The 22809-nt window shown below is 52.3% G+C and overlaps 1 protein-coding gene across 1 annotated transcript in view; it reads left to right on the forward strand.

Moving 5' to 3' along the window:
* The first annotated feature begins 237 nt into the window (after window positions 1-237).
* The window catches only part of LOC122383198 (unconventional myosin-XVIIIa-like), a 132715-nt gene continuing 110143 nt past the window's right edge, over window positions 238-22809 (forward strand). Inside the window, exons 1-3 of the mRNA XM_043369362.1 lie at window positions 238-548; window positions 1062-2102; window positions 18619-18762. Coding sequence (XP_043225297.1) covers window positions 1077-2102; window positions 18619-18762 — 1170 coding nt within the window. The 5' untranslated portion in view covers window positions 238-548; window positions 1062-1076. The remainder of the gene's footprint in view (window positions 549-1061; window positions 2103-18618; window positions 18763-22809) is intronic.

Consider the following 22809-nt stretch of genomic DNA (forward strand, 5'->3'; position numbering starts at 1 on the left):
GAAACCCTAAAACGCTGCTAAAATAATATTTTCGCCAATATGGTAAGTATTTCGGCTTTTGAACACTTTTGCAATATATCTTACCGTGAGCACAGCTAAAAATGAAAAGCAATTTTCATATTTAGCTGAAAATTTGCTTCGGTAGCCTGATATATCCATTTTTGCACCTGCATCTTCCGTACCTCAGTGTCGACAAAATCGTGCGCTTCATTCGCCCCGTTCCTTTGACCGCGGGGTGTGTGCTCGCGCGCCGGGGCCCCGTGACGTTCGAGGCCCGAAGAGCCCGAGGACCCCGAGGAGGTCACGGCGGGTGGGTGGTCCCTGTCAGTGTTGCGGTGACGGTGTGCTTTTGGCTGAAGCCGGCAGTCAAAGGTTGTGCGTGAATGAGGTCGTGGGGAAGTGGTTGGATTCAGCAGTTACGTTGAAATGTATTTAGGATCAGGGTAAATAGCTCAAATCCTTAGGAATCGGTGTCTGGACTTACCTCGGCACCATCACAAGTTGAAAGGTGCCCTCCACGGTCTGGAGCTGTAAGGTGCTAGTAGCTGGTAAGTTGCAGTATGTGCAGCTCATTTTTGTCAGAAAGTTAAGCTTAGATTCTACATATAAACAGCATTATATCCCAAGCATTATCACTCTGTAAAAATTGGCATGAGTCCCATGTATAATAACAAATGCTGATCGTAATGCCAATAATTGCTGTGATCTTCGTCATCCATGAACTTGAGTTAACTTGAGTAATTTTTGTGCGGCCAAGGTAGATACCCTCTCTCTGACCCTGTGTCTTGTGTCTGTCTTGTGAAAATCCCATTTGGATTTCTGCATGGGTAGCTGGTTGGTCATATACTTTATTGTGGATTATAATGATGATAACACATGTTGCATGTGCAGCAATGGAATAGAGTCCCCTGTCAAATCAAGCTTAGGTCCGTACCATTCTTGTTGAAAAATGCTTAATGAAGTTGGCAATGTGACTATTTTAGAATTCAACTCATGAAAACAAGGATTAATTATTTTGTTCTGTTTTACTTGTTCTTACTTTGTGTTTTTCCTCATTGCAGATACACTCATTCAAAATGTTTCACTTCATGAAAAAGGACAAAGATGATAAGAAAAAGGACAAAGACAAAGACAAGGACAAGAAAAAGGACAAGAAGGAGCGCCGGATCACGCTGGAGGAGCTGCGGAGACTGGAGGAGGCACGCCGCAGTCTGGTCGGCAAGACCAAGAAGAAGGAAAAGCTGCCCAGCGGGATCACAGCCGACTACCTGGAGAGTTTCACGCAGGCAGAGCGTGAGGCGCTGGCCAGTCGCGGCGCAGTCAGTGTGCTGGCTGGCAGCAGCAGCGCCACCGATGCCGGGGTGCCGCCGCGGCCTCCCAAGCGTGGCAGCGGCTCGGTGGTGTCACTGAAGGGCAGTCTGCAGGACTATCAGCTGGTAGCGGACAACATCGAGACGCCAGCCGGCACGACGGAGAGCACTGTCCGTAACGAGGTGCTCAACTACGAGCGCCTGCTGCAGCGGCGGGCCAGCGGCGCGGCCGGACCATCGGCACCCCCGCCGCTGCCCAACCGACCGCCGCCAGCAGCGTCGCCCTCCCAGTCGACCCACTCGACGCCGTCCAGCTCCTCCGTGCAGCGGCTGGCGCGGCAGTTCGACACGCCTCGCCGCAGCCCGACCCTGTCCCCCAGCGGCTCTGTGCGGTCCTCCGCCAGCTCCGCCACCACGCTGTCGGAGCCGCGCGCCGGGGAGGCGTCCGGGGGCCGCGCGCCGCACCGCTTCCCCGGCCACGAGCTGCGGCTGCCGGCCCTGGCCGCCGCGCCGCCGCCTCCCGCCCGCATCCTGCGCGTGGCGCGTCAGCCTGGTGGTGACTTTGGGTTCGCGCTGCGGCGCTCCATCGTGCTGGAGCGCACGGCGCGTGGCGAGAGCCGAAAGACGGTGATATTTGCGGAGCCGGGCCGCAGCAGCACTGGCGAACCGGGCGGTACGGGCCTGCTGCCCGGGGACCGGCTGGTGGAGGTGAACGGAGTGAACGTGGAGGACGCCGACCGGGAGAAGGTGGTGGCGCTCATCAGGTCATCGGCAGACACCGTCGTCCTCAAGGTGGGTCTCCGATCTGGGGCTGGAGCTGGGAGGGTTGTGCCATGTCTTATCAGACCACTCATGAAGGTGTGTCAACAGCAGCACTCACACTAATGCATTTCCCGTGCCCTTTACTTGCCACTCTTGTGCCGCCCTATCTATCTCGATACATTTTTTTTTTTTTTTACTTATACCGGTAGCACTTCAGAACCACTTTATCTATAGTCGATGGGGTTTCCCCAAACTTTCCCCAAAGCGTTTTCCTTGTGCCTATGAGCGACGATAACCACGTGCCCAGGTGGGTGATTCAATCATTAAAGATGACGGTAGGTCGTCGAGGAAGTTTCCTCAGTAAGATAGAGTTGACGAGGAAGGCGCTGTATGCCATGGGACGAAACGTCTGCTTGCTGAATTGGTAGGTCTCGCTTCTCACACTTAGTGTGAAAAAACTAGGAATATTGTGAGGCATTTACAAATTATATTCAGAAGCCTAAAGTGCATTTCCCTCTTTATAGCTGTCTAGTCTCTATCCATGGCGCTGTCCAGGGTTGACATTGACCTCCATCTGCTACTGCGCATGCTGCTCTCATCGTCGTTGTTGGCTGGTCTATTGAATCCATTCATTCTGTTAGTGCGACTGTACGGATGCAGTATGCTACCGTTCGCTAGTAGGGCCAGACTGCTGTTTCACTCTGTGGTCAAACTGCTGTCCCGTTGTCTGGGGCCAGTCTGCTGGCTCCGTAAGGCCATTCTGTTGTCTCATTGGTCAGTCCGGTGTCCCGCTGCAGTCCGATTTCCCTATCTTTACAGCAGTGACAGTCTGACAGCCTTCTGTCCCACTGCATGACTAGTGTGCTGTCCCTGCAACAGGACCAGTGTGCTGTCCTCATTGCAGTGCCAGTCAGCTTACTGCTGTCCCCGCTGCCACCTGCCGCCCTGCCGGTGGGCTCATGACACTATCTGACCAGCCACCGCCTGATACAGTGACCGATATTACCTCTCACGTCCGTGCGCCCCCCCCCCCCCCCGTCACCCCGCCTTACCGAGGGGAGGGATATCGACCGGCGATGGGCCCGTCGGCGGGCAGATAGGTGAAGCGGTCCTAGATACTACAGCGGAACCGCCAAATTATATTTGGCCTGTCTTAGTATCAAATGACACCTATTTCTGATAAGATATTGGAATAGGATTTATAATGCTGCTGTTGATATCGGTACATTTTTAGCTTATCATTAGACGGATGTTTCGTTCTAAGAGGAAGGTTATATTGGTGTAGTTATCCCTCCGCCGGTGCTTCCTGTGTTGTGCATGAGCCTGTTGATCGGATACGCCCAAGTGCACCAGGTCACGCCCACTTCATTGGGGGCGTGGCAGGCGGGCCGCTGGCCTTTCATGATAACGCTATCGAGCCAGCTAAAAGCGGCTTCAATCGGCCGGCTCGTGACGGGCGCTGTCCATAATCAAACACTGCACCACCTGTCGGGCTAGTCAGGTGATATAGTGCGCCCTAACCTGCACCCGTGACCTTAATGAACGAGGCGTGAATGGTTGCCGCCAGTCCGGCGCAAGTGTGAAGTGTGTCAGAGCACCAACACGCAAGGGGATTATTTGCCGCAGTACCGGCGCTCAGGGTCATTGACCACCCCATATAGATAGCTCTATGCGACTGGCTGTGACCAGCTGACCGCGGTGTATAATCCAGCAGTCACCGAGTGAACGGACCGGCCGTGCTGCCGCGGACGGTCCGGCCAGCTCGCGGTACGGCCAAGGCCGCCGCGCCGGCTCGGTCGTTGGCCCGTGCGCGGCCGGCCGGTACCGGGATGGTGCCTCGTCGTGGCGACGGTGTCATGCTCCTTGACCGTGGGGCTTGGTGGTGTGCGGTAGTCTTTGACGGCGAATTCTTTTTAACATAGTCAAGCTGTTGTCTTCGACTGCTCCGCCGCTCACCGTCCGTCGTCGTACCCCGCCACCCGTCGTCGGCGGGCCGTTGCCCGTCGCCAGCGACCCTCCGCCGGCCGGGCTAATCCACCCGACGGGCGACATTCCTCTGCTGTGTGATAGCCGAGGCGATGGCGGAACTCGGCGATTGATCGTCGGGCGGAGCGGCGATAGAGCGACGGTCGTGTGAAGAACACACAGAGGCAACGAATACATCAGAGAACACTAGAACACAGTCCGTCGGCCACTTTTCTTCATCGCTGCTGCTGGTGTATCCCGCACCACACCCGAAGGCTCGCTTTCCTGCCCTGGGAACTTACAGGAACTTACAGTGCCCAATCCCCTCGTTGCCAAGGCGTTACCCAGTTGTCTATGCTCCACCACCATGAGTCTAGGGCAGTCCGTGTGATGTGTGTAACGAATTCTCACACAGAGAAACACAGGAGAGACTGTGTTCACATGAGACTCTTCCGAAGTCACAGCGGAAAACACTGGTCAGGAAGATGGATGGATGGCAGGCAACCACGAGGCCGGGTCTTCCAGTTCACGGATGCGTGTTCACAACGTGTCGTGTCGAGAGGCCTTAGTGTGGCATTGGTGACATGCAACGGCCGGCATTCCTGTTCTACATTTCAAGGAATGTGAGGAGATATTTGACGTCACCGTGCTTGGAACTGTTTGTCCGTTCCATAAAGCGCTAGTTCGCGTTAAAACCACTGCCGGTTTGAATGCTGTCAACCGAGTGTGATGCCTGATGCCTTCTGCGTATTTTGCTATTCCCTGCCCTAACCCTTCTTTCTCGTTCCCTCTTCGCTCCGGGGAAAATACAAGATTGAGAGAAATTATGATTCCTAATTAAGAAGGTAGGGCGTAACTGGTGATGTGATAAAACGACTCTACGAAGATAAAATGACTCTTGGAGGATGCTCATTGTTCGTGGAATCGCCACCGCCAGCCAGGCCATTCCCTTTGCCCCGCTCCGCATTTCTGAATGTTTGGTCGTTCCGCTACTGCAGAGTCGTGACCTATGTCCTGTGCACTGTGCCCTGCTGTGAGGGGAGAGAGGTTAGGGGAGGGGCCACTCGATCCGTCTCCGTGTTTGGTGGTACGGTCAGCTGCCGTCTGACCGACTGACCGGATCGCCGACCGCCGAGAGCCTCTGAACAGGGGCGATACATCTGCTGCCTATTGGCACATATCTTATGTGCACGATCAGCACAGAGGGTGATAGAGACTTGGCTTCTACAATGACGTTATTGTGATGTGTACTTTGTGGTCAGCAAGGGAAGATACTGGTACTTGACTCCCATCATCAGAGTGTAGAACCGTTCCTACGCATTGCGCATTGCACTGCCGCCGGATGTGGATGGTCTGTGCGATTAGCTCAGCTCGCAGCGAATATGAGCCCAAATGAGCTCATGAGCAGATGGCACCCCTGTTGATATCCTCTCTGCTGACTCATTCACTGTCTGCGTCATCAATTTCCGCGCGGGTCAGCCGCATCATTGTCCGGCACAGAGTACAACGGAGTACCGACAGACCGCCACGCCGACACCAGTAGAGGCTGGCAGTGATGGCGACTCCAATGTCACAACACGGCCACCGCGTGTGATATTGACACCGCTGACACCGACACTAGGATTGACACCTCCTGGTCCCCAATCGCTGGTCCGAGCGTGGCCTGAGCGCGAATAATTCATAAGTTGGCCGTAGTAAGCCAGAGAAGGTGGTTGCAAGGGAAATTTGCTGTCCTGTTTGTGATCTCGTCAAACTGGGGAAGAGAAGAGAGAAGTCGAGGGGGAGGATGACAGTCGATAGTTGATTGCCGTGTGCTGTGGATAATTACTTGCTGGTATGACTGAACATGTTCATGATCATTTTTTTGCTCTCTTTACTTGTACACTACAGTGCTTACTGCTCATTGCGAGAATGTGTAATAAGACAGTCATGAAAGGAAATAATGTTTTCCTGGGTTACTGCGGTACTGCCTTTACCTGCATTCATGCCTACCTTGTTTCATTCATTCTCAATATGTTCGTTGAGCGGAGTGCAAGGATAATCCGATTGGCGTTGGACTACAGGGAATGCTTTGTTTTTGTTTGGCTGTGAATTCTTACACTTGCATGGTACCGCGGCTTCAGCAATGCTTCACTCTCGCTTGTTTTGAAGAAGCTCTGTCTACAGTTTTGAGCCAAACAGGAAGAAACGGAGCCGGGGATTTCTAATCTCTAAGCTCATGTACCACATCCGGTCAGTTTGGAGAGTGATATGAAGTCAACTCTGCAGGAACGGACCATGTCTCCATGTCACAGCAGCGTCTCGCAGCTCCGACGCCATATCTGTACCGGTCAGCCTGCCGAGCGTCCGCCCAGCCTCGGCCGAGCGGCTCTCCGTGCGTCGACACGCGTGCCGCGTCCAACGCTCGGTCGGCCGGAGCGCGGCCCTGCACGCCTGCACGCCGCCGCTGTGTGCACGCGTGCACGGCCCGGTGGCGTCCGTGCACGCTGACAGGTCCACAATGTGGACTGTCGGCCTCCGTCCCCACCCGGAGCTGCTGTCAGACCCTCCATCCGGCTACGGTGAGGGAGTCGTGGACAGCGGAAAGGATTGTCAGCGGGACGTGACCCTGCGGCCAGGGGAGTTCTGTGTGTGTGGAACTCCGGACCTTTTTTGACATGCCTCAGGCCCCGTATGGAACTGCGAGCTTTTGCGTACGTAACAGTCTCGGCATTCAGTTCCCTGTGAAACTTCGAGCTTTGGGAACATTCAACATACCTTGACGTCTCGCATCCGGTTTGATTTGTTGTGCATCCGTTTACCGAAATACACGTGTCTTCTTTATAGACCTGTGACTATGAAATACGTGAGAACTGTGCATCAATCACCGCATGCTGCGAAACCTTCGTGATGCTGACGTGAATAGTGACCAGGCTGACCAGAGCGGGTACTCGAGCGGGCTGAGAGCGGCCTTGCATCCGTCGGCAGAACTAACGTTGTGGGTGACGCTCGGCTGCTCCCGGCAACCATCCCCGGGATCACACGTCATGAGCGACCGTTCATCGGCCACTCACTTTGGGTTAGCCGGTCCTTGGAGTCTTTTTTCCGTGGCTTACCAAGAAGTGCGCTGTGTCCGACAGTGCGACGATTTTTTTTTTGTGAATTCGCGATCCCCTACCAACAGGATTGGTTGCCGCGAGTCTGACACACCTGAAGTTTATGACCGATCGGCGCCTGAGTGGGCGGAGGCTGTCGGCAGCCACGGTTACCAACGGTGCCGCCCCCGCTGCCCGACGGCGCCGGGCCGGCGGGCGTCAGGGTCCACCCCGTCTCTGTGTGTGTGACAAACCAAATTCCGCGAACCGATCTGCCGCCGCGCTTAGTAACCAGCAGCTCGGCGGTCACACTATGACGTCATTGGGTGACGCCATTACACAGATTGGATAGGCTGTGATATGCTCTTCGACCAAAGACTGGTGCTCAGTAGAGGAGTCTGGACACCGTCGAACGGTCCGTTGGTTTTTAGCGGCGTCACTCTGGGCTCTGGTGGCTTCAACCTACCTAACTTCTGTGGAACTGTCATTTGACTCGGACATGCTTCTGCAGCTGTGGAGTGTCTGATCACTGTCAAACGTCACATGTTAATGTAATTAGGGACAGCTCTGTGAGTTCAGCTGAAACTCGCCAATGAATCGGTGACTCTCTAGGGTGACGTTTTCATGCTCGATGACCAATGTTTGGTGAACATCTCACAAAATACATGGATGTTCTGGTAAGCAGTGTAAATAAACGACGTCGATGGACAATATCATGGGACTATATCGCAGCATCTGTACTCTGTAGGGCTGTTAACGTCGCTTGTCTTTGGTCCTGCTGGCCAGACCTCAGTCCTCAGCCCTTCGTTACCAACCGGGATTTTCACTTGCGTGACAACGCCTGCCTTTCATTCACCTCTCACTGCGGTGAGGAACCCCCGTGCAGTCGGGCACTTTCTAACTGTATGAAGAACTAGCAACAACCCACGGACTTCCACAGTGCACTAGAAGCTGATTCAAACCGTAACCCGACCGCGCAGTGGGCCCAAAGTTCACACCTCCCCTTTCCGAGCCACCTCATCGGTGAATCAGCTGACCTCAGTGCCCTTTCGGTCAGCGTGGCTGGCCGTTCTCGTGACCCCTGGCCACCGTTCGCGGTCGATATGGGCTCGTCTGGCTCGTTTGGCCGTCTGGCTCGTCTGGTGAGCCTGTCCGTCTGGCTCGTATGGTCATTTAGCTCGTCTGGTTGTCTGTGCGTCTGCCGTCTGGTCGTCTGGTCGTCTGGATCTTCTAACCGTCTGATTCGTCTGGCCCGTCTGGATGTCTGCCCGTGTGTCCGTCTGACCGTCTGGCCGTCTGGCCAGCGGTCCCGGGTCCATTTCGCCTCTCAGGTGACATGGCGTGTCGGCCTGAAACTCATCCCGTGAGATGGCCCAGCCCGGCAGTAACTGGCGACAGCATGGAAAATGGCCAGACCTGATGGTATTACCAGAGCAGACGGTAGTTTGTTGGGTTATTTTGGTCTGCGAGACACGGACTTTGTCCAGGCATTCCGTGACCTTGTTTTGCTAAGTCTTGACCTACCGAATCCCTATTAGGTCTGCTCAGCGGCGTATTTAGAAAATCGCGAAGGGGGGGGCCAAGGGTTTGGAGGGCGCCACCTCACCCAAGGAGGGCGCCACCTCACCCAAGGAGGGCGCCATACGGTCGCGAGATAAAAAATCGCTCAGTGGGGGTTGGGGGGTTGGGAGGCGTTTTTTACCATGCCACCAGTTTTTTTTTTGCGTAACCTCGTATAGGTCGTGCTGCATTGATTTTGCATCGTGTGTATTCATTATACTCCAGGTCACAAAAGGTCAAGTGTTCTTGAAATGCTGCGCCGAAGGCGCGCGAAATTTTTGAAAACAACCTTTTCCTCCGCTTTTTAGGCACGCCTTTTATACGATCACTGTTCAAAGCTCCTCTCGCTCTTTTACCAAATTTGAAGGTGTAAAAAATACCTAAGGTTTGGTCGGGCCGCTGCCACACAAACTGTACAGAAAGCTTGGCTCATGGGTGTCGATGTATAAAAGTTTATTGGCGGTGGCATATCTACGCACCAGATCACCGTATCGGATTGATACCGGAGCGCGAGATGCGTAAACATCATCCAAATTACCTCAGACCAGCCTTCATAGCCTTCTCACAGATGCATACAGTGTACCCACATAACCAGTTTCAATCACCGAAACTTCAGATGCCTGCTGTTGCGCCCGAACCTGTTGACAATACTTAATCGTAATCCATATAGATGCCATGATGCACGTAAAGTAGGATCAATCCGTTAAGACCAAAGACGTGTTTTGTGCATCGTAGAGCGTAGATAGTTTTGGTAGGTATAGATACTTCATTCATTGTGCTGAATGCACGTTCATTTGTGGCAGTTTTCACAGGCAAGACATCAACTATGTGCAATAGAACGACTAAGTTGAAAAACATGCCAAAGGAGTAAATAAATGATAGGAGGGCAGCGATCAACGGATGTTGCCAATAGGTAGAAGGGCTGCGATCCACAGGAGGGCACTAATAGGTAGAAGAGCCCCGATCAACATCCCGAGTTTCGACAGTAGGGCACCGATAGGTAGGAAGTTGGCGAGCAGCAGGAGGGCGCCAATGGATAGAAGGGCAGCGATCAACAGGAGGGCACCAATAGGTAGGAGGGCGCCGATCAACAATCAACAGGAGGGCGCCACCAGGTAAGAGGGTGGCGAGGAACAGGAGAGCACCAATAGGAGGGTGGCGATCAACAAGAGGTCGCCAATAGGTGGGAGGGCGGTCATCAACTGGAAGTCGCCAATGAGCGGAAGGGTGACGATTAAAATGGGGGTGGCAATGGTGAGGAGGGCGCCTTTGCTCAAGAGGATGACACGAACAGGAGGGCGTCTGTGCGGAGGGCGCTGGTCAACAGGAAGGTGCCAGTGTATAGGAGGGCGGTGATCAACAGGAGGGTGCCAGTGGTTAGGAGGGCGGCGATCTACACGAGGGCGCCAATAGGAGAAGGGCCCCGATTAACATTCAACAGGAAGGACTAGGGAACCAATAGGTAGGAGGGCGGCACTGAGCAAGAGGGTGCCAAAAGGGAGAAAGGCGACCTTCAAAATTTCACATGAGGGCTCAATAGGTAGGAGAGCGCCAATAATTATGAGGACGCCGATCAGCAGAAGGGCGGCAATGTGTAGCAGGGTGGCGACCTACAGGAGGGCGCCTTCGGGTGAGAGGGCGCTTATTTACAGGACAGCGGCTTACATAGGCGACCACCGTTACGCTTAGAGAGCTACTCAGCCTACAAATGTGGTTGGAGGGCGCCCGAGGGAGCCCTCCAACCGTATTTGGAGGGCGTATTTGGAATGGGCGTCCTCCGAGGGCGCCCTCCATCCGTATTTTCCCTGTAAACACATTCGCGATTGGAGGGCGCCCTCCAGTCGCGATTGTTTTTCGATTCGATTATATCACAATTGCATTTGCGATTGGAGGGCGCCTTCGGCGCCCTCCAATCGCAAAGGGCGCCTTCGGCGCCCAAGGGGGGGGCCATGGCCCAGTGGCCCCCCCCCTGCCTACGCCCCTGGGTCTGCTCACTCCTTTCGTCAATTTAATGTCAATGAACGCGATCAAGTCAGATCTGCAACACTCCAGACCCATACCTGACTTCACGCGGCTGTGACCCATGGGTGACCTGACCTCGCCGCTACCTGCCATAGCTCCGTCCGTTATGACTCATGGACCCCACCCGGGCCGTGCCTACCGCCCAACTGGAACGGTCAATACAAGCTGCAGTGTGCGTCATCCCAGCCACCCTGATACAGCGAACGGTGCTGCCAGCTATTCCAGGACTGACACGGTGACCTGGTGACCCGGTGACTGTTCCAGTGCGTGGGTTTAACTGTAACTATGCAAATTTTTTAGGGCTTTCGGGAACTGGGGATAACATATTCCATTTCTGGCAACGTCGCTAACTGTTGATGACAACTTTGCTGGAAATTTGGAGCTGGTTGGTAGCTGCCAATAGCGAATGCTGCCCTTAGTTACGTCGAAGTCTTAAAATCGCCATGGAATCGCCATAAGGATTTCAGCATCAGTTGGATGTTAGCAGAAGGTCAGCAGGATTGTCATCAGGTTGATGTTTTGAGATCTGACTCCTTACGGTAATGCGATAGTCCACTCTTCAGTCCCGTGGCTCTGTGTGTGGTTTCGGTCTGTCCGTCGGCCCGTCACTCTGCTGGTTTGGTGTGTGGCTTGTGGTGAGGAGAACCCTCCCGCCGACTGGCTGGCGGGGTGACGGAAACTGGGCGTGCTGCGGAAACCACTTTACCACATGCCGCACCAGGACCACACCACAGAGGCGGCGGGGCCTACCAAACCACGCCACAAGGAACACCGCACACCAAACACTTCCCTTGTATCACAATGGCCATCACTGGCAGACGACGCTGCACCAAAGCAAACCACGGAGACGTACCCACGCCACACGTAACTCATCACATCACGCCACCACACTCTAGTCATCACATATCACAAACCATTCATCACACTCCAGTCACCACACACATCACCCCACATCACACTCGAGTAATCACACACATCATGCAGCACTTTGCACCAGTCTAACCAGCACACGCCTCCCTTCCCGGGGCCGGCGTCGATGATTCCTCCGACCTAGTCTCAGTGGTGTCGACTGTCGATCCATGCGTTGTCGATAGCGAAGGTGTCTGTGTCTCCACCGTGCTCGCGCTGGCAGACGTTGCGTGTGTCATGCCACATGGCATCGTCCGCCTTCATCACGGGGAAGTCACACGCAATGCGGAATGAGAGAAAGGTGGCGCGCAGACTGGTCGATACAGTATGCCTCGGACCGGCACTGTCTGGCGTTAGCATAGATCGTTTGAAATTCCGAACTCTTTTCTTTTGTGTTAATAATCGGTGTTGATTAATTAGAAACCACTTCATGTGTGATTTGCTAACCCATCTATCCACCGTTAGTTGAGTCCTGCAGCTTTCAAAGGAAGCCAAGCAGTCGCGTTATTCACCTTATTGCTATTCATGGTTCTGATTCTTATTCAGTCTTATTCATGAGGTCGTCGGCCGGTGGTGTCGGCTGGTGAGGTTTTCCAGCGCTCGGCCAGCCTTTCCGTGTAACTCGGCACCACAGTAGCCGCCGCGGCGAGCTGCTTTCCTTCTGGGGAGCGTGGACTGTTGCACGGCAAGTGCCACTGACTGCGCATTGTCCATAAACTGGCTGAACTGGTCCAATGTACTGGAGCGGCTCTGCGCAGTACTGGACGGCGGAGGGCAGCTGCTGCATACCTCTGCCGTCTCCCGCGGATGTGGAGACTGATGGACGAGCCTTTTTGGGTGGGGGCTGCTGCGTAAAACCGATACCGGGTGGGATGGTTCATCTTCATTCAAATTTTGCCGAAAAGAGACATTGGGGAGCCTGGACTTGACATTCTCTTCTTGATAGGAAATGTTGGGCTTTGAGAATGCTGCTCTTTGTTAGATTAGTTTTTTTTTCTGTGAAGCGGTTTGTCCATTTTTAGCGTCATCACTTATCAGATGATGTTCTGACATACCTACTACCCATGTCGCGTAGTTGAGGTCAACTGTTGCACTAATCTCTCACGTAGTGTAGTGTGGTGTGTACTGTAGTGTGGACTGTGGAATGTCTTGTTTGCAGTGAGATTCAATACTTCATGACGCAGCCCATGCCTCTTGAAAGTTGCAAGACTTCGTGAAAAGTCCAGCATACCTACTCATGTAGACATCGCGTTTCTTGATGCTGTGTGTTGCACCGGCCACAGCAGCAACTAAATAGCTGTTGCTATTAGCGTGTTCGACGGGGCACGGGTCCGATTACCTCGGCCAGCTGAAAGCGATCCGAGTGTTGTTGCCGTGTGCGGTGTGGGCCACACAACCGATAAGCATCCAGTCGAATAGCTAGCGCGGCTTGCAGGGAAACACCTGAACGATTGGGGGACAGACCAGTGTCGACAGTTGAATCACAATCAACTGAGTCATACAACCAACAGTCGCGCTGGCAGAAGCTTTGTGAATGCCATAACTGGTTGTCAATATGTGACTTAACTCGTTAAGCCGTGTCTTGCGAACGACGGTGAACTTCATCGTAAGATGCGAGCTAACTGTCAAGTGAATTTTTCACGGTGTTGTCCGTTTTCTGAAGCTGACCGACAGTGCCTTCTTCGATCTGTTTCACCTAAATTACACTGACGCGTCCATAGCAAGGGCCGACCAGTTTACGTAGATCACGTAGATCTCGCATCAATCCGGTATGATGTGTCGGGATGGGCTCTGTCCCACACTGGAAACGCCTACCGCCACCACCCACGTGCATGATGGTATCGACGGGAAGTTGGCTGGCGTGTCGTTATGGGGGCATTCCACGTCAAATCAAACACCGAAATCCGTCATCCCCTTCGATTTTTCTGAAAATTTGTAGGCAGACTGGGCATGGTTCAAAACTGAGTTACGTATAATATTTTCGAAATTTGATAACGTATCGCCGAGATATAGGTCATCGAATATAGCCAAAAATGCCACACATCATTTTTTTAAATGCTTATAACTCTGGTTCCTTTTCTGGTATCAAAATGATATTAACAGGGTCTTGTAGGCAATTGATAAGGCTTTGATTTTTAATTATAAAATTAAATTGAAGTGACCTTGAAATGCATTTGACCTTGAATTAAAACAGAAAAATTTAAATAGCAAAAAACACGCCACCTTCGATTTGAGTAATTTTTACATATTATGTCCGTCACAATGTTCCTAACCATCTGTGAAAAAATTGGAGTGGGCCATTCATAACTTTCGCGGCAAACGCCGTTTTCATGCATCAACATCACGCAACCGCACGTGACCTTGAAAGACAGAGTCAAGACATGCTTGCTTGTGTACACTTTCTGAAATGAATGATTGCTGATTAGTGATATCCCAAACTCTGCGAGAATGGAAATGCATAGTCATCGTAGTCAAGCATTCACGTTCCATTGTAAAAGTGTCTCAGGTAAACGGTATTTTGCGGTGAATTTTGAGCCGTGTGGAAATGCATCATGAAATAAATTCAACGAAAACATTATCACGCAACGATATCTTCACGTCTTTTGATCTTCACTATACGAAAGAACATACATTTTTGTATGTATGGGGAATTTCTAGTTAATCCGATAATAAATATGGCAGTTAGAGTCCTGCTAAGAGTAACATGTCGCCGGCTGAGGCGGGATCGGCCGACGCGGGAAACGCAGCAGTCACAATTTTGTGTTTACACGTTCATATTTCAATTGTTTACCAACCTATTTTCAGAATTCTTTCACCATAAGATTGCCTGTACATTTCTTAGTCTTCTCACAAAATTTGACGCGAATCGAACGTAATCAACGGTAAGGAGCGCGATGTAAAGACGGAACCGTTCCGTTCCGTCCCGGCACAGTCTACAATTCAGGCGGCGCGTAGCGGTCGGCGCCGCCTGCCGAGTCGCCGCGTCGCCGCGGCGACAGGATGTTCACTTTACACCGCTATTACTAGAACAGTTGTGAACCGATTTTCTTATTGCTTGCACGATGAGATGTGCAATTCAATTCTGGACAGGTAGCCATAAGTAATTTCGCATCAATATTATGAGATATTGGCGAAAAACAGGAGGGGTGGGGCGAAATTCACTCTTCCCCCTCCACTGCGCGTGCTAACATACGTTTGCATATGTGCCATTTTCTTCAAAACTTATGAATGGCCCACCCTAATTTTTTCACAGGTTGTTAAGAATATGGTAGGCAATAAAATATATGAAAATGAGCCAAATCGAAGGTGGCGTGTTTTTTGCTATTTCAATTTTTGTGCTTAAGAACAGAGTTAAGCAAATTTCAAGGTCATATATTTAAGTCGATGCAATTCTAAACAAATGCTTAAGAAATTACCTAAACAGTAAGGTTTATTTCATTCAAATCAAACAAGTACAACCAAAGTTATGGTCGTTCAAAAATATAAAGATGCAACATTTTGTAAAAATTTGATGCCCTATCTTTAGAAGACCTGTGGTCAGAATGTGCAAAAAACATCAATGTAATGTCCGGGGCGACACAGGAACTCGCTCACAAATTTATAATGAAATCGCTGATGGCAAGGTGCAAAACAGCCGATTTTTGTTCGATTTGACGTGGAATGCCCCTATGTGATCCGGTTCGAACGGTTTTACAGCCGATTCTAGGTGTGTCGGCACAGCAGCGCCTTTGATTCTCGGGTATTTGCGATTTCATGCTTGTCGTCAAGATTGCATGATGACTGGTGTGTAATCGAGTAGGTGTTTTTTTTACTTATCGCTTTCTTCACGCAACGGTGAATGACATGATATGGCTTTCGAGCTATTCCATTGTTTTTCTGAAAATAGATTTCTCCCGTCGGGCAGTGTGTTACTGAACCACCCTTTCGTGTGTTTGCGACGTTCACAGTAGCGCCCGTAGAGTGAAGATTGTAGAGTAGAGGGCCGCCAGAATCAATCTTTCTGCGGTCTTTGTCTGATATTGCCTCTTCAGGCTACCATCGCCGTGAACATCTCTCGTATCCTAGAAGAGTTCGTGGTGATAACTTTTCTTTCCTCTTCCATCTGTTATTGCTCGCATCACCCTAACCTTGCCTGATAGGGTGCAATGAACACAGAATGGATGCCCGATGTCATCCGAGTTCGTGTGAAGCTCTCTTTACTCCGCCCGTGGGAAAACTAGTTCCTCTATTTTCGTTGGTCATTCTTTGTTGGTCTCACTGCAGCACCATATGATGCCGGTTGCAGAGCTCCGCTCCCTCGCGATGCTCGTCGCGTGGGACCGGCGTCCGGAAGCCCCTGTCGTGGTTCCCACGCCGTGGTGAGCTGCGGCGGCCTCCCAACTGGGACCGGTCCGGACCGGCGACTGGGGATGGTCCGTGTCCTCCGGTTCGTTTGGATAGACCCCTGCCGAGAGCGCGCCGCGAACTCGACGAGAATGTGGTGACGGGAGGGTTTGGAATGGGGAATGACAGTTCTTCATGACAGATCCTTGCAGACATACGCGCTGCTCGTGTATGTGTAATCGTGACCTGCCCTACATACGCTTATAAGTTTGCTAGTGTGTATCTGTTGTCACTTGGATAAGACCTGTCCTTTCAGGTGACAGAAAGACAGCGTAGTTTTGACTGACATTCTGCTATGTAGTTGAGTTACATAATCCTTATAATTGATGGTGCGGCAGCAATCCTTACCACAACTCGCGTTTTTAAATCGCTAAGCCACCGAATTTCCCACGGTGCCTGGGTAATGACCTCATTCTACCAAATTACGGTAGAGTGAAGCAATTAGACGGTTGACACCTTCCTCTGTCCACCTTACATCATTGCAAGGAATGCTCCTTGCCGCCGGACACCGAAGCTTAACTCGCACCTCGAGGGCTCTCAGCTCAGCTCAGCGTTCCGAGCGCCGTGCTGATTCGCCTGCCCGGTTGACCTCCGTGGGTGGCCCTCCGGGGGGTGGGGGGGGGGGGGGGTGGAGGGGGAGTGACGTGCCGAGTCGACCACGACCCTGGCGCGGGGGACGCGCGTCCGCCGAGGAGAGACGTCTGTTTACGCCTTCTGCGCACTGTTTACCGTGTGCGGTAACTCGCCGCTTCTGTGCGAGCGTGTGTTTGTATGTGTGTGTTGGCGTGTGGAACTCCCGGGCGGCGAGAGAGAACATGTGTAGAGTGGTGTCAGGAATGTCGTGGATTACTGCACAGTTGTACCGGCAGATGTTATTCGTGTATCCCCTGGTCCCGGCTCCGTTAGCTACAATGTGGGCAGCTTTTTGGGGCAGAGTTTGGTACGGGACTGGTCATGACAAAACTTTCACAGAGTCAGGTGTGAAATGTATGCGTGGTTGTGGTGTGTGTGCGTGGAACGAGCGTGAAGGACCAGCATTGTGCGTCAGAAGACTAGCAAAAAACTCGGTGGTTTTTGCCTAAGCAGCAAGTGACCCTGATGGCATGACTTCTGTTGTGGCGTAGTTGGGTGGCTTGACCCGGTGTTGTTGTTGGCACCAAAAGAATGCTAGTGTGACAGGCATGCCTCTGGCAGGGTGTGGCCTCAAAGGACCTCCCGTGACAACAACAATAAGCCCCGCCGGACCGGCTGATGAAACACCGCTGAGCTGTCTCTCGCTGTCACTAAGAGCCACCATATGTCTTGGGGCGGAAACATTAGCATTTTGATTGCTTATGCCATTCAACAATCATGGTCCCTGTTGCATTAAAAGCCTAACCCAAAAGGAGGATAAGAGCCAGGATATGGGCCCAAAAAGGATTTCGATTTGTTAAATGTGGCCGAAGATCATGACGAATATCGGGCTCGGATCTGACTGGGGGGGGGGGATATCAATCTGTTTTTTTTTTGCCGTGACTAGGAGATAACGTGACATGATGTCAGGATCGAGATTTCGTCTTACATGCGCTGATTTGCTTTGGTTCAAGATTCTGTTTATCTTAAATTTGACTGGGCCGTGTCCTTGGGTCGTGTTGGACTATCCACAGTTTATGTTAAGTTTTTTTTATGATTATTTATGATTCCGTCAACTCTCTAACCCACCCACTTACCTACTTCAAAACCGAAGCGCCAGCACTCTGCAAATGTAACCTGATCTTCAGCCGTGCAGCGAGGTAGGCCACATCACCACCCCGGTGTAGGGTGTACTCCCGTGACCCTGAATACCTGCGGGTGTCTGTGAGGTGGCCGAGAGCGTGCTGATTGGTCACTAGCTTACGTCAGAGAGATGACGCCAGACACTCAATAAGCAACCATGTTTATTGTTTATTTTACAGCCCATTGTCCCTCAGGCAGCGAACACCTCATTGCATAGACCTATTGAATTGAGAATGTAATTTTTAGCACCACCAGCTTATTTATTCGAAGTCGAAGGTCATCACCCTCTTCTCTTAAATCTCATTTCCCATTTCCCCTTATTTCCCCTTCCCACTTCCCACAGAAGTGCTATCTATTGAACACACTGTGCCAAGGACACCCTGCCCCTCTTTCCGTTTTTATTTCACTGCTGGTTTCGTTTGAGTCTGTCGCGGTCCGGTCGTTTACTCTGTAAATGCCACTAATGGATGGCACCCGGACGACACACCCACCTTCAGTTTGTGGAGGAGTCGAAAACCGATATCAGAGAGCGGACTGCTGAAATTGAGCGTCACACAATAGCGTGTCTTTTGTTTTATCTTACAATGCAATGTGTCTGTCGTGTCACAAACTGTTTCTGTCTGTTGTGTGTCATACTTTGTCTACGCCTTATCTCACAGTTTGTCTGACGCGCTTCATTAAGTGCCTGCCACATTTCACTTTGCTTCTGCCTTTTGTCCAAGTTATCGTCCTTATGCCACAGCTGTCGTAGCTGTCAGTCTTTCGCCACAATGGATTTGCTTTATGCATGCTACAGTATGTCTAATCTTTGTCAGAATCTGCTATACATCTCAGTATGTCTGCTCTGTGTCACAGTTTTCCCATATGCTCTTTTCCAGGTCCAGCCTATCCCCGAGGTCTCAGAGCTCTCGCAGCGCCGCGCTGTGGACGGGTCTCACCTGGCCGTACCTGAGGACGGCCTCAATGCAATACGGAGAGACGGCACCCTCCGGCGCACCGGCAGCCTCAGGTTCTCCAACAAGGTAGGTCAAGGTCACGGCTACGGGCGGCGTCAGGCTCGCCACCAGGGTAGGTCAGGGTCACGGTCACGGGCGGCGTCAGGTTCGTCAACAAGTTAGGTCAAGGTCACGGCCACGGGCGGCGTCAGGTTTGCGAACAAGTTAGGTCAAGGTCACAGCCATGGGCGGCGTCAGGCTAGTCAACAAGGTAGGTCGAGTTCACAGTCGATGCGTTTTAAGTTTGTCACTGGAGGGCAATGGTATTAGACAAGCGACGCCAGGTTCTCTTTCAAAGGAAGGCAGGAGCATAATCCTAAGGTTACCTACAGCTGATAGTCGGAGACTGCCGAACGGAAGTTTTGCTGGTATGCCACGGTGTTAACTAGAGTTAGGTATATGCATATTGTCCCGAACCGGGTGTTACTTTGTAGCTTGTCTGGGTAAGCAGAACTTCGCAAGGGGCCAATAGCGCAGGCCAAGGACACTATCAATGCTTTCGAGATGTTTGTGTAAATTATCTCATAAGGTTTTACAAATTATTTACGCAATGTCACGTTAATTAGACAATTACGTAATGCGTGCGTCTTTTTAGCCAATGTGAGCTATAAGACGAGATCAAACCGGAAGGATGCCACACATCCGAGGAGATAAACAGCGTGTTGTTTTGCTGTGCTAGCCCTCAGAGGGAATGAAATACCCGCCACAAAATGCAGACTGACGTGTTTTCTTCGCTGCGCTGGCCAACTCACAAGTGGCATTAATTCCCTCAGATGCGCTGCCTGCGGGCCCGATGGTTGGAAGCTAGCATTTCCGTTTCTCTCTCTGCTCACAATGCTGCAGCCTGCACTTTGCTCCAATGCGCTTACTGCTTCACCCGTCTGCACAAGGTTTGGTGGACGAGCGAAAAGGCTGTGGCTCCGTCAAGGCCCTGTGCGTTCCACAGTGACATCTCAAAGGGCGGGCGGGGTCTAATCTGCATTATAAGGATAGCAGGCCTGGAGACAGGTCTTTTCACATTCTTCAGGGCTGGTGATTGTATTATGCCCACATTGTCTCGTTAGTAGCTGAACAGCCCTGAGAGCTGCGTAGTCGGTTGATGCCTCCTCTAGCGCTGCAGACGGTTTGTGCATCAGCGAGCGGTTCAATTAGTTTGAGTGTCCCCCGACTCTGCGCAGTCTATGCGTCCCCCGCTCCTCGGCTGCGTCTCTGATGGGCTCTGGCCGAGCTGTTTACCGGTGCGGCGCTGACTGACGTTGCGAGCGTGGGCGACGACCGGTGACATCAGCCGTGCAGCGCCGTGCGGCCCGCGCGGTCTGCCACCGCACCCCTCCCCTTACCTCAACTCACCCCTCCCACCCCTTCCCCGCCCCCACCGTTCTCGTCCAGTGCTCGGCCGTGGCACTGCAAGTTCTGCATTATTTGGCTCGGTGGTATTGTATTGATAACAGCATCGAAATCGTGGATTGGATTAAACATTTTTCTTTTTTTCTGCAGTGTTGATACCAAGCTATGTCGGGAATCGAAATATTGCCAGGTTCAATGTTTTTGTTTGTTTCTGCCATGAATCTATTTCCCAAGACACTTTTTATTGCGTCAAGCACTATAAAACATGATTGCAGCGTCATTTTCGTGGTCTCCAGTCGCTGCGCTTGGCAGTATACCGCGAACTCATCCTTATCGTGCTGAAACTCGGAAGCGAGCCGGTGCAATCGTGCAAGATTGCAGAGAATGCACACATTTGGCCGTGAGCGTGCAGCGCGGATTGTCGGCGGCTGTGGCCGGTCACGGCTCCGGAGGAGAGTGCTGCTCGTGACCGGACTGGACAGGATGAGCCGGGGAGGGTTCTGTGACACGATCGGGCGGGGGGGAGGGGAGGAGCACGTCGGCCGTCAGTCCAGGTCTGAGACTGGGGGCTGGTGTGACTATGAACCACCAGTGTGTGTTTGAACTTGCGCAATATGTATGCCAGGACCGTGGCGTGGAAGCAATGCGGATTGCGGATTGTTATGCTTCGGATATTTTCACAAAATTATTGGTGATTTGCTTTGGTTCATGCAAGTGCCCACCTAACAAGCGCTCGTCCCAGGGACCGTTAAACTACCGTCCTCTTTCCTTCCCTGGCCCAACACAAGGCCCGCGCTCCACCGCCCTCACGGCCGTCGGCCACATACAAAGTCAAGCCCGGCGGCGAGGCGGCCGGCACCTGCCGCCGGCGGGGCGGGGGCGGGGGCGGGGGCGGCGCTCGTTACGCCGGCCGGATATGCGGGTGGCCGCCCGTGCCGCCACGGCCATTGGACGGCGTTGGGCCGCGCTGACTTCACGGCAGGAAGACGGGCACGGGCCCTACCACCGTCCCTCAGACCTCAGGTGTTAGATTTCTGTACTAGGCGGCCACTCATGTCAGCAGTCACTTGTCACTGGTCATTGTTGCCGTGCTGGCAGAGCGCTATGATGGACGCTTGGTAATGACAGCCTACTGATTTACCCTTTGATGTAGCATGAACACTATTGCATGCTGTAATGTGATATTTTATTTCATGTTTTTCGCACTGGTTGCTAAGCCAGGGTCAATAGAAATATCTGAGGAAAAGTCAGCCAAATATTGCACGAGACTGAAGTGATCGGACCGTCTATAGTTTCCAACCGCGCAATCTATCCATTCCTCGTCGTCCCTTCACCGCAGGCACTTCGATAGCGGGTACGCCTGTGCTGTGTGGCGTCTCTGTTGCATGTGTCACTGGCATCTCTGTTATATGTGTCAATGCGCTATGTGCCGCGACCATGGCGTATTTACCACTCTGTGTCACTATCAGCTGTGTGGCAGCCCGTCCCCGCCTGGCGCCATGTTAGCTCTCTGCTCTGATATCGTGATACCGATATACGTGATATCCCCGGTGCTGTGTATTGGCACCGATACTGTGCCATTGGCAGTCCCGTAGCTCAGTCGGTAGAGCGTTGGACTCCGCGTGGTGAGAGCACGCGTTCCCGGTTACAATAGTCCGGGTTCGAAGCGCGACAGGCGCTTGACGTTTATGGGCCTCCTGACAGGTATGGTTGCGGTTGGTGGCAGGCCGTAGCCAGGCGAAGTCAGTGAGGGGACCGGCCGTGCGCGGCTATGTGCGGACGTTAAACTTTGGATCCCAAATTCTGCCATAGAACCGGAATTGCGCGATCGGAGGGTAGAGGGCAGGGTCAACGCAACAAGCTTCGCTTAGCGTGGGCTCTGTCCTTGTGAATCCTTCCATTCAAAAGGTTCGACTAAATTTATAAAAAAAAAATAAAGTAAAAAAAAAATTGGCAGGACTGAGGCTGACAGGTGGGTTGGGAGTGGAGTTTAGGCTGGTTGAGACTGAATAGACGAGCTGAAACTACACGTATGTCAGCGGTGGGCTGAATTGGGCAAGGCAAGACGATACTGTGTCGCTATGACGCAGACAGACGGGATGATACTGACAAAGGCGGGCTGATCGTCGCGGATGGGACCAGATACTGACGGATGGGTGCAGTTGTTCCGGTGGACAATAGACGACGGCTCTGGTGTGGTGTCTGCCTCGCTCGGTTATCGTCAGTGTCATGCATATAATTAGGGCGACAACGAACCCTCAGCGACGATTGTCATAACTAGGTATTGCTTATTGGCTTTGCGTCAGAGGCGTAACCGTGCTGTGCCTGACATCGTGGGTATATTTGTTGGCCAATGGTAGCTGACCACTGGTCACTGGCCGTCGCCAGCACCGTTTCACCAAACTACTCTGACTTCGACTAGGTTGTGTTCACTGTTCTGCAGCCGATACCAATGATCTGCAAGAAAATAGTTTCCACAAACCTGACTGTTCATGATAGAGGAGCCGCGCATATCGAGCGGTGTCTGGCCGCTTATTTTCTGTGGTCTGGTCTGTGTCTGATCGAGGATACCGGCTCATTATGCGATTAATGATTGTGTTTCTCAAGTACCAAAGGTCGTGTGTATCCACGGTGAGGAATTATACCCACCACGCACTGAAGTGTTCAGGTGAGCCGTGAGTGAATGGCGTCTGACCGTGACCGAGCGGCAGGTGGCGTGGCTTCCTT

This window comes from Amphibalanus amphitrite, unplaced genomic scaffold (assembly GCF_019059575.1).
Source record: "Amphibalanus amphitrite isolate SeventyFive unplaced genomic scaffold, NRLGWU_Aamphi_draft 000158F_arrow, whole genome shotgun sequence".
In the NCBI taxonomy this organism is placed as follows: domain Eukaryota; kingdom Metazoa; phylum Arthropoda; class Thecostraca; order Balanomorpha; family Balanidae; genus Amphibalanus; species Amphibalanus amphitrite.